The sequence below is a fragment of the Mastigoproctus giganteus genome, chromosome 11, assembly GCF_048544385.1.
Source record: "Mastigoproctus giganteus isolate SK-2022 chromosome 11, ASM4854438v1, whole genome shotgun sequence".
Classification (NCBI taxonomy): Eukaryota; Metazoa; Arthropoda; class Arachnida; order Uropygi; family Thelyphonidae; genus Mastigoproctus; species Mastigoproctus giganteus.
The window spans coordinates 31,294,374-31,307,132 of record NC_143585.1 but is presented as its reverse complement, the minus strand read 5'-3'; the positions used below and the strand labels follow the sequence as shown (position 1 = coordinate 31,307,132).

At 35.0% G+C, this 12,759-nt stretch overlaps 1 protein-coding gene across 1 annotated transcript in view; it reads left to right on the top strand.

Moving 5' to 3' along the window:
- The window catches only part of LOC150077864 (uncharacterized), a 65,846-nt gene that overhangs the window by 18,516 nt on the left and 34,571 nt on the right, over nucleotides 1-12,759 (top strand). The window contains exon 3 of the mRNA XM_090384385.1: nucleotides 7,439-7,588. Coding sequence (XP_090240511.1) covers nucleotides 7,439-7,588 — 150 coding nt within the window. The remainder of the gene's footprint in view (nucleotides 1-7,438; nucleotides 7,589-12,759) is intronic.

The following is a 12,759-nucleotide window of genomic DNA, read 5'->3' as shown; positions in this document are numbered from 1 at the left end:
ATCTAATGGAGTAGCTGAACTCCTGATACTCCTGATATAACTCCTGATATAACTGTTGTATAAGTGTTGTTGATTCACAGCCATTTATTTACATTTCTTGTTATTATAGTCTGGTTGCTTCTAGTTACTTGTGTTTCTATCAAATTTTAGTAAATGATGTCTATGTTGTTAATTAAGTAACTTACCTCAAAGATTGCTTGGTTACATTTACATACAAAAAAATATTAAAATAAGAAATAGTAAAAATATATGTAGATATTTACTAAGTAGGCTACCAATTTTACTTTTTGGATAGGGTTGTTAATTTAAATAATTTTTTTTATTTAAAAATTTATATTATCTGTTAAATAGTATTTTAACATATCCCATACCAATAAACTACGTTCTTTGCACAAGCCTCTTGGGTTCTACGTGTTCTCTGTACACAATTTAGCTCAGTCTTCATTCATTCAACCTTTCTCATGAACACAAAAACCTCAGTGGAACTTTATTTTCAGCATCTTTTTTCTTCTGAAAATAACAATCTTATTTAAATTTGTTGTCAGCAGTTTAGGTGAGAACTACAGTGGACCTTGTTATTTTATGTGCTATGGTTTTTATGAGGACTGTTTTTGAACTTTATCACTCATTGGTGGGTTTGCCAGGTATATCAAGGCTAATGGATGCTTCATCCATGTCAATGACCTGAGATGAAGTTTAGAAACTAGTATCTTCTAAAAAAAGTCACCAATTTTTTAGAAGTCTTCTATCATAAAAGTCTGAAAACCTATAAGTATCCATTATCTCAGGTCACTGACATGGATGAAGCATCCATTAGCCTTGATATGCCTGACTAACATACCATTGACTGATAAGGTTCAAAAACAATCCTCATGAAAACCATAGCACTGAAAAGTCTTGGTCTTTTTTCCTCAAAACTAGACATTTTCTTTCTTTTTTTTTTTTCTCTCTTTATGAAGTGGCTATTGCAAATAACAGTATTTTATTATTTGCTATTTGCTTATTTGCTATTTTATTGCAAATAAGGGTATCACATTTCTGGTATTGTCATTGCCATTTTATCATTATTTAATTGCTCATTCCAATACATGGTTCTCAAGCATAGGCCAGTGACTTAATATTAGCATTGGTTACATGCTGCAAGGAAACAAAGCTTATACAACACCAGCCAAAAAAAGTCACCTACTTCATTTGCCTATTCCTCCTAATAACATTGGCCAATGTGATTTTTACCTCCACTAATATATCAGCTGTTTGCAGTAAATTTTTATGCATAGATTTAGAAAATAATTCTTACAATTTCATATCACGTCACATCACGCTTTCTACATATACAGGTTTTTGTGTTGTGTTTTCCCATAATACATGTATCTTACTACAATTTAGGGAATTAGATATGACTGATCTCTTGTATTACCTGCAAATAATAATGTTTGCATGTGCTCATAGATGGCAGTAATGTTGGGGATGGTTAACATATTCAACCTTGTCTGCCTACCACCTCTCTCTTTCAGTAACAGTAGCACAGTTGTATTGTGAGTACATGTACAGTTTTCTGCACATTTAAGCAGAAGCAAACAAAGTGTCTGAATTATCCACAGTTTCTACTTTGTGTGGACAGTTTACAAAAACAAAAAATTTAAGAGTAAGAAAATCTGCAGTATTCCTAAATGTGCGTATTGTTTGTAGTTTTGTTTCAAGACTGGTGATCAGGACAAAACTTGGGCTCCACAAATGTGCTGTATTACTTATATCACAAATCTGAGGATGCCGCTAACTGGAAATATTAAAAGTATGCCTTTTTCTTGCTGTTCCTGTGGTGTTGCAAGAACTGCATAACCACAATGAGCCGACCGGGCTAGCCGGGTGGGTAAAGTGCCTGCCTGGCAACCCAAAGGTTGCGGGTTCGATTCCCGCCTCAGGCTTGGATCAAAGTACTGCAAAAACCTTGGGGGGCGCCTCTGTAGCCAGGTGGGCAGGAGCAGCAGTGCGTAGCACACGCTTCTTGATTAGACCGGGGTTCGAGCCCATGACCACGAAATACGGAGGATGCGGAAAGGTCATGGAATGACCACCGCATATCCATGGAGCAATATGGCCTTAGTTGCTAATGCTCCTAAAAACCAAATAACAACAACAAAAACCTTGGGAGGTGCATTATGGCCACAGAAGCCTATGCGCCAACAACTACCAAAAAAAATAACCACAATGACAGTTGGTATTTATTTGTGACAGATATAGCAGGGATGTCCAGAAAAAGCAAGTACAACATCAAATATCCTAATATGTCATCTGCAGTAAGGCCTGTTTCACATGAAGGCTTGCCGATACCAGTTACCCCAAAATCATGGGATAAATGAAGCGATGATGATTATAGCAAGGATCCTTGTGTTGCACACTTTGCTGCACTGTCTGCTCTCAACAGACTTAGACTACCAACCAGAAAATTATAACATACTGTACTTAATTAAGCAAGAAGAGTTGAGTGACTTAGTTCATGATTTAAACTTATGTAAAGACTAGGCAGAATTCCCTAGTTCTAGGTTACATCATTGGAAGTTACTTGAAGCAGAAAATAAAATTACAGTATGTTGAAAACTTCACAAAGAGTTTTCAAACTATTTCATTATGGAAAGTGCATGTGTTTCTGTAAAGGTATTAGTGGTATTCTGAACAAACTGGGTATTGAACAGAATCCTAATGGATGGTATTTATTTGTTGACACCTCAAAATTAAGTTTAAAAGCAGGTTCACAGCAAAGGAAAAGCATTATTGTCAGTTCCACTGTTTCATGCTATTGGCTTGAAAGAAACATGAAAGTATGTCCAAGAACCTGAGCGCAATAAAGTACAATGATTATGCTTGAATTCCACAAAGAAGGATCAAAGGGAGACACAGGTAATTACAGACCTGTTAGTTTAACTTCTGTTCCAGGGAAATTAATGGAGGCACTGGTTAAAGAAGCATTGCCGGATCATCTAGACAAGACTTCAGTTATAGCTCGGAGACAGCATGGGTTTGTTAAGGAGAAGTCTTGTTTGACCAATTTGATTGGATACTATGATGTAGTTACAAAGGAACTGGATGCAAAGAATAACTTTGATATCATATATTTGGATCTTAGAAAGGCCTTTGATACTGTTGCACATTGAAGACTGCTGCACAAATTGCTGCTATGGATAAAGGGATGGTTGAGTGGGAGAAGACAGAGGGTGGTAATCAATGGACACTGCTCTTTGTGGACTAATATTATTAGTGGAGTCCCTCAGGGTTCATTGTTGTTTTCTGTATTTATAAATGATATTGATGATGGTATATCAGGCTTAATGTCCAAGTTTGCAGATGATACAAAGGTTGGCAGGGTTGTTAATGACACTAATGACAGTATGCTGCTGCTGCAACAGGATCTAGAAAAGTTGAGCAGGTGGGCTGAGAAGTGGCAAATGAAGTTTACATTGACAAACGTAAAGTACTTCATATGGGAAGCAGTAACCCCAGAGTAACGTATTAACTCTGTGGTACTACACTGACAGTGGCAGAGAATGAAAAGGACCTAGGGATAATTGTGCAGGCATATATGAAGTTTTCTGATAAGTGCAAACGGTCTGCAAGAGTAGCTCATGGTGTCTTGTCAATGATATACAGGAATTTTTCTAGCAAGGATAAGGAGGTGATTATCCCCTTGTATAAGGCAATGGTCAGGCCACACCTTGAGTACTGTATACAGGTCTGAAGGCCTCATTTTAAGAAAGATGTAGGCTGTTGGAACGAGTACAGAGAAGATCAACAAAGAATGGAACAAAGGGTTGCCCTTACGAAGAAAGGCTTAAGTTTTGCAAATTACAGTTTCTGGAGACTAGGCACCTGCGAGGTGATCTGATTGAGGTGTATAAAGCCTTGAATGGTTTGAGCATGCTCAATGCTGATGAAATTCTTCCTCTTGCTCAGAATAATCGCCTGAGAGGGGTCGCCTCCGTAGCCAGGTGGGCAGGAGCAGCAGTACGTAGCACACGCTTCTTGATTAGACCGGGGTTCGAGCCCGTGACCATCAAATATGGAGGATGCGGAAGGGTCAGGGAATGACCACCGCATATCCCCGGAGCAATATGGCCTAAGTTGCTAATGCTCCTAAAAACCAAATAAACAAACAAGCCTGAGAGGGCATAAATTCAAATTGAGGAAAGATGGTTGTGGGATAGATGTGCAGAAGTTTGTCTTTAGCCAGCAAGTGGTTGATTGCTGGAACAAACTTCCATCTGTCATTGTAGAAGTTTATAGCTTAAATAGAGTCAAGGCAGAACTTGACAAACATTTGGAACGAGTGGATGGGTGAAATGAGAAAGGTTTTTTTCTTTTTTTTTTTTGGCTGATGCTATATAAGCTTGCTTCCTTGCATCATGTACCTTTACTAATGCTAATGTCTGTGATGATTTTAAGGTAATTGAATTACTCACTGGTAATTCAATTCAAACTCTTCTTTTACTGTAAATACTTTTGTTTTCTATATTTGTGGGACAATCATGCAAGAGAAAAACATTTTTTTGTGAAGCACTGGGAAAAGATGGAGCAGTTTTTACCAGGGTGAAGTAGTATAAAATATGTTCTTCTGGTTGATCCAAAAATGGGTCTTTCTCCTTTGCATATAAGGCTTAGATTAATGAAGAATTTTCTTAAGGCTTTGGGTACAGAAGGAAGTGGATTCTGCTGTCTAAGAGAAGTGTTTCCCAATTTAACAGATGAAAAACTGAAAGAAGGAATTTTCATTGGGCCTCAAACAAAGAAACTTTTTAAAGATATTGTATTTGAAACAGAACTACAGGATACTGAATTAGCAGTTTGATGATCATTTAAAGGAATCATGCATGGATTTCTTGGAAGAAGAAAGTAAGATAATTATGAATCTCTGGTGTCAACTTTACTGTAGTGTTATAAAGATATGGGCTGCTGAATGTCTTCGAAAATTCATTTTCTTCATTCCTATTTCAATTTTTCCCCTCAATTTTAGAGATGTAAGTGATGGTCAAGAGAAATGTTTTCTTCAGTACACAACCAGGATGAAAAAGTGGTACCAAGGTCCAACTGGGCTACTGCCATGGTGGGAAATTACTGCTGCTTTCTTAAGAGGGAAAGCAAATTGGATGATGAGAAAAATTCTCTGAATGGCAAACATTTCTATAAGGAAATAGAATGTATGTAGTATATTATATATGAGTATTTAAAATGAATGACTCATTTCTAAGATATCATGTGTGTTATTATATATTTGATTGTTCATTAAGTTACTAAAATTTCAGGATATCTTTCAGTGGAGATATGATTGAGACTTGTTTTTTTTTTTTTTTTTTTTTTTTTTGGAATCAGCAGATCGGTTTTCTTTAGAATCTGCAACTTTTGTTTCAGAGGTATGAAAAAAATTTTATTTTTCTTGCTGGACAATAATTTATCCAAATGTTCTTTTAAATTTATTCAATCTAACAACTTGTACAACCATAGGTGGAAGTTTATTCCAACAATCACCCTCTAACTGAGTGCATATTTCCATACATCTATTCTGCAACCACCCTTTTTCAGTTCAAATTAGTACCCTTGTATATGTCATATGAGAAAGGGTAAAGATACCATCTGCATTTAGTTTACTTAACCTTTTAAAGCTTTATACATTTTAGTTAGGTCACCACAGAGATGTCTAGTTTCTAAAGATTGTACAAATATCTTTTGTGCCCTTAACTAATTTTGTTGCTCCTCTTTGCACTTTTTACAATAGCTCTATGAGATTTCTAAAGCTGTTTGTAGTATTCCAGATGTAGCCTAACCAGTGCCTTATATAATGGATTAATCACTGCTTTTTACCTGCTGGCAAAGTTCCTATATATCATTGACAGAACCACGTGGCTGTTCTATAAGTCTATTTGCACCTTTCCAAGAATTTCATATCATGCTGTACAATTACCCCTAGCTCTTTTTTGCATGGCACTTTTGAGTTTGATACCACCCAAATGAGATGACATTTTGGATTACATTTATCACTGTTGAATCTTAATTTCCATTTTCTAGACTGTCTTCTTAATTTATCTAAATTCTCTTGAAGAAACATACCCTGATTATTGTCATTAACCACATTTGTATCATCAGCAAACTTGGTCATTAAACTTGAAATATCTACATCATTATCATTAAGAAATATTAAAAACAGTAAGGGGTCATTTTCTACTCTATCCTTCTCATTAACCCATGAAGAGCAGTGACCTTTTATAGCCACTTTGTCTCCTACCACTTAATCATTATTATGATATCAAAATCATTATTTGATATCATTATTATGATATCAAAGATCAACCATTCACCCTATGTTTCTGATCTAGCATGAACGGACTTCTTCCTCTTTCACAAAGTGAAAACTGTCCTCAGAGGAAAAAGATTTCAGGATACCGAGAACATAAAGCAAAACATAACCACTGAACTAAACATCATCTCTTTGGATGCCTTTGCTGACTCTTTTAGAACAGTGTAACAAGTGCATTCAATCAGGTGGTGATTACTTTGAATAAAAATAAAACCATTTTTGAGCTCCTTCACTTTGTGTTCTTTTTATTGCATCAGTCCGGGAACTTTATTGGCACATCTTGTATAATCAAATAAATTTTCTGTTTTTAATCCAGGATAGCCACATAGGTTAGAAGACTTTGCATGATAGAGTTCAAGAATATTATGGTATTTTGTGGTATCATACAGATACCACAAAATACAGCTAGCTAACTGACTCTGTACTTATACACCAGCCCCTCAGTTATGGTCATGCCTTTACAAATTGTTTCTAGATGAAGGGTTGGAAGTAAGATATTTTAGTCTTCTATTCCAAGAAGATACCATAAGTAATAATGATGTGTAACTAAGTTACTTGTAGTCAGAGACTAACCAGCAACCATCAGTTGAAGAAATGGCCAGATCATTTTGCAGTGATGATGATGCTGACTGATAGTCAAGTTCATTCATTTTTAGGCATTCATTATAAAATCCTTATAATGAGATATAAGAAGGTTAAAAATACATTTTTGTCATTTACTATTATATTATTAAAAGAAAAATAGTGTCTTTTATACTGTCCATAGACAAGTATGCAACACATTATGGTTATCTGTGTCAGTTGTAACAATCTAAAACAGAAAAAATAAGCAACGTTAATATTTTGCATATAAGAAGAATTTCAGTTGTGGATAAAGAAGGCAGGCTAACTAAAGCATAAATAATGCAGTATGGAAATATATAAAATAAATAAACATTAAATTTAAAAATTAATTAAATGATTTAAGTAATTAATATTTGTTTTAAAAACTTCTGAGGTTTTCATTTTCTCTCTCTCTCTCAAACATGCTATTCTTTCTCAAAACACTTGCTCTAGTATTGCACAGTAATACATCTTTTATTATTTTAATTTTAGGTTGGATGATGTTTGTACAAGCTGTGATGTGCCTTGCTATAATCTTTACCATGTTATCATTATTCCTGGTCAGTCTAATTCTCATGAGATACTTTCTCAAGTATGAAATTTTAATCCTGGCGACATCTTTCTTATTGCAGATTATAACTGGTAAGTTTAACAGTTATACATATTTCTTGTTAATCTACAGGGTGTCCCATAAATCTGGAACTATCAGCCTCTTCCTCCTCCCAAACTCTTCCCTCCACAGTATGATAATTTTGTCTTTGGGTAGTGTTTCTAGTGGAACAGCAGGGACAGCAATGCTTGGATGGTTTGCACTCAGCTCAAACAACTCTTTGCATGCATGTCTGTGGAAACTGGGGTATTAAAATCCATTATTCACTGCACCTTAAGGAGAAACCAGTTGGCATCCTTACAAACATTGCAGATTTTTCAGACACTGAGTGAGAATGATCTTGATTGATATGTGGTGTTATATGAATGGGCATTGCACTTAGTGCAAGAGAATATTTCTTTCAGAATGACTCTTGTTTTCAGCGATAAGGCAAATTTTTGTATGTCAATTGAGGGTACTTGTCCAAAAATACTAAATTATGGTATGGTATGGTATGGTATGGTATGGTATGGTATGGTATGGTATGGTATGACTGAATGTCTGTGGTGTCTGGAGGACTGAATAATTTCATTAATTCCTGAATACAGTGACAAGAGAGTTTTACCCTGATATGTTGAAGAACAAAACTTTTCCAAGCAATCTCAGTAATCAGAACGAATAAATAATGGTTCCAGCAAGATGGCATGCCTTCTGATTAATGAATGGCCAGATGAACATTTTCTCAGCATTGAATTGGAAGGTGGGGACCAGTAGAATGGTCACCTTGATCCTCTAACCTTACACTCCTGGACTTCTGGAGCCATCTTAAAGCCAAGGTATATTCTGTGGAAATATGTAGTATCAAGCATGTTAAAGAATGAATTGTTACTGTGCAGGGAGATCTCTGTGCAATAACAGTTCACCTCAAACAATGCATGCTGTTCTCTTGGTCTGCAGAAACAGTTGCATTGTTGTGTCCATGAGCATAGTATACATATAATAGTTAACTACAGTTTCAGACTTATAGAACACCCTGTAGAAATTTAAAATGTATGCATTTTCGAAAGGAGGAAACATTGTATATATACAGTATTTCCTTTATTCTGGCACTATATTTCCTTTATTTTGGCACTATATTGCTGATTATAAATGAAGTTTGCATGATTATTATGAAGTTTATTCCTATCAGCTTTTAATTCTCTCTCTCTCTCTCTCTCTACATATATATATATATATATATATATATATATATATATACAAGAATACCTCACATAGCATGGTTTTGAACAGCGTGAGTTTCGTTATAGTGCAGTTTACAAATTGAAAAAAATTTAACTGCATTATGCACCAATACATTTGATATGTATGTATTGTAATGCCAGAGTACATAGGCCAATGCGTTATGGATTCAAGGCCATGCTAACCGTTGTCGCAACTCCCATTATTAAAAGGACTCTGCTAGCATTCTTACATTAGTAATCACTCTAGATTCCCAGCAGTGAGGCTGTTTACTGTGCGTAAGCTGTACAAATACTTTTTGCTGTGTATTTTTATTAAAAATTATTTTTTAAAAACGTTACACCTTTGTACGCAAATATGGGTGGAAAGAAGAAATGTAATGATGCTGAGTGTTCTTCTAAACATAAATCGTTGACACTAGATGATAAACTAGAAATTATAAAACAATATGAAAATAGTGCATCATGTGCTAAGATAGCACGGGACAAGAATATGAACGAATCATTGGTACAAACACTTCTAAAGAATAAAGATAAAATAAAAGAACATGGAATGGCAACAGCATCTTATATGTCAAAAATGATTGTTAAAAATTGTAGCTCTGAAATGATAACATGGAACGTCTGTTAATGTTATGGTTTTAAGACTGTAACCAGAAAAGAATTCTGTTGATGTTTAGTCAGATGATGATTCAAGCTAAAGCAAGCAGCCTCTATTCACTACTAACAAAAGAAAATGGCAAGGAAGAGGAAAGTTTTTGTACAAGCCTTGGTTTGTTTTACAGGTTTAAAAAACGTATGGGACTCCACAATGTTCGACTTAGTGGTGAGAGTGCCAGTGTTGACAATGAAGCAGCTACAAGATTTTGTGATGAACTAAAAAAACTGATTGAAGATAATAGTTAGAAGGATGAACAAATTTTCAACATGGACGAAGCGGGATTATTTTGGAAGAAGATGCCGTCACTCAAACACTTATTTGGTAGAAAAAGAATCAACTCAACCAGGATATAAAGCTGCCAAAGATCGATTAACCCTTTTACCAGGTGAAAATGCATCTGGTGACTTTAAATTAAAGCCTATGCTGATATATAAATCAGAAAATCCAAGGGCTCTAAAAACCTGTTCAGAAAATACTCTTCCTATTATATGGTGGTCAAATAGGAAAGCCTGGGTAACGAAACAGCTCTTTGAAGATTGGTTTGTAAATTATTTTTGCCCTCCAGTTAAATGCTGTTGCAAAGACAATAACGTGGACTTTAAAATTCTCTTACTATTAGACAATGCGCCAGGTCATCCAACTTATCTTATGGACCTGAAGAGAAATGTCAATGTTATTTTTCTGTCACCGAATACAACTTCGTTGTTACAACCAATGGATCAGGGCGTCATTGCCATATTTAAGGTGTACATTTGGACAAGCCGTTAATGTAACAATGGGAGAAGATGCCATATCTTTATGTGAATTTTGTAAACGTTACAATATCCGAAATTTCATTGAAAACATATGTGAATCATGGCTTGAAGTAATTGCGAACAACACAAGAGCTGTTTGGAAAAATCTTTTACCGAATTGCGGTAATGTTAATTGTACCAGTTTTGAATCTCAAATCAAAACAGTTTCTGAAAACATTGTGTACCTTGGGAAAGATCATCTTGGATTGTGACAGTGCGCATCAATGCATTGACTCTCATTCTGATGACCTCACTGATGAAACCCTTGTGGAAATGGAGCAGCAACGCTTATATGAAGAAGAAGAAAATCAAGAAGAAGAAGAAGAAAATGTTACATCCACAAAAGAATTCACAATTGATGAATTGTCAACGTTGATTGCTAAAGTAGATGGAGTTTGTGAATTGATAATGATAGCAGATCCAAACATCAAACGAGGTATGAAAATAAGGCAGGCATTGCAAAATGACATTTATTGTTATAAAGAGATGTATGCAGATAAAAAGAAGAAAAAACTGTGCAAACTAAGCCAATCAGTTATTTTTTAAAATAAAAATACAGTACATACTTAACTTATCTGCTCTTGGTATGTACATACTGCAATAAAAATCATTTGTAACTGCGAACAACATGAGAGCTGTTTGGAAAAAATCTTTTAACTGAATTACCGATAAAAATGAAAAATACTTACTAGTATTTTTCATTTTTATCATTTTAGTTTCTTTTTTTGCAAGAACTTTGTGTGCATCAATTTATAGTAAACTAACACCTATATATTTTTGCAACTCGACCCATATAATCAAATTGTCGGAACACATTACATTAAAATACATACTAACAATACCTCGATCAGCGCGGTTTTGCATAGCGCGGTATTTTTTTGGAAAGAATTAACCGTGCTGTGTGAGGTATTCCTATATATATATATATATATATCACTCACACACAAGGATTGATGATTTATTGCATATTCCATGCTTCTTGGATGGTATGAACGTGAACTGTTACTCACAATATTCTGGGGGTCATAAAGGAGTGATTCTGGAACATTGCCTGGAGAGAGGAGAAACAGTGACAAATACTATGCTGTACTTCTGCACCATTTAAAGCCAGGAATTTATGTCACTTTTTTTTCAGATAAAGAGGCTAACACACAACATTGCATGATTGGCTTCAACACTAACAACAAAATGTCTTTTGAGGAATCCAGGCATTAGTGCAGCATAGAAGGAAGTGTGCCAAACGTATCGGGAACAACATTATTGATTGCCATGCATGGTTACCTTGTTATTTATGAAATAGTTTGGCAGTTTTCATTTGAGTGACCTTTGTAAATGTGATTTTTAAATTTCAATTGTGCAAAATGTGATGTAATTTTCAAAGCAATAAGCATAAAGACAATGTGCACTGTGTAGAAAGAAATGCAGAAATAGTGAACATGATGCAGGTGCAGCATCGAAAAAAAGGGCAACCTGAAAATTGTGCTGGTTTTTGGATTTTAGTATTAAATAGCTATATAGTGCAAGAAAGTCACAGGCTTTGGCTGCCAAAAAAAAAAAAAAAAAAAACGATAAGAAAATAGATTAAAAATAGATCAATCCAGTTGACCTTTGAATTTCTCCAAACTGTCAGCCTTAACTACCTGCAGAGAACTTGTTCCAGTAATCAACAATTTGCTGGCTAAAAGAAACCTTCCTACAATTTAGTCTAAACCTCTTCCTCTGTAATTTGAATTTATGGCCTGTAGTTCTGGAATTTGTTACAGCAGTGAAAGTTTTGTCTTCGTTCATTTTACTACCTCCTCTCAGAGCCTTTATAGACCTCAGTCAGGTCTCCTTTCAGGTGCCTGGTTGCGCACTTTAAAGGAGACCTGACTAAGCTCTGTTGCACATATAATTGAAGTCCTTCCTCTTATGGTACCAATCTCAATATGTAGGTTACCTGTCTTTGGACCCTTTCAAGAAGCTCAGTGTCTATTTCCAGGTCTCCATACTTGGATATAGTATTCGAAGTGTGGTTTTAGAATTGCCTTGTGCAATGAGATTATGACCTGCCTATTGCTATAGGCTTTCCAGCTTTCAGCAACTTAGCCTCATTTTAGCCATTTAGCTTATTTTTCCATATTTTAGTCAATAAATCTAACCAAGCAGGAACTAGTTGGTTAGGTTTATTGGCAAAATAAATATCAAAATCCTAACACAAATAAACAGAACACATCTACTACTGGCCTTCTAACTTTTTGCCAATTTCTTTATGTGGTTAGCTGTTTTTACTAATTTTATTTGTTATATTATTTTATTATTTTAACCCTTTGGGCTGTTAGTCAAAATTTGGAAATGAGAAACTCAGGCACAGTGAAAGTACCAATTACTTTACCAAAACGATTAATTACAAGAGATTGCTTGGTAATGTTACACTTAAAAAATAAGGAAAATAACAAAGAACAACGGCACAAGAGAATATTCTTGCATATAAGAATAAAAGTATGGTAAAGGCACGTTGATTTTTTTCATGATTCACATAAAATGCTTTT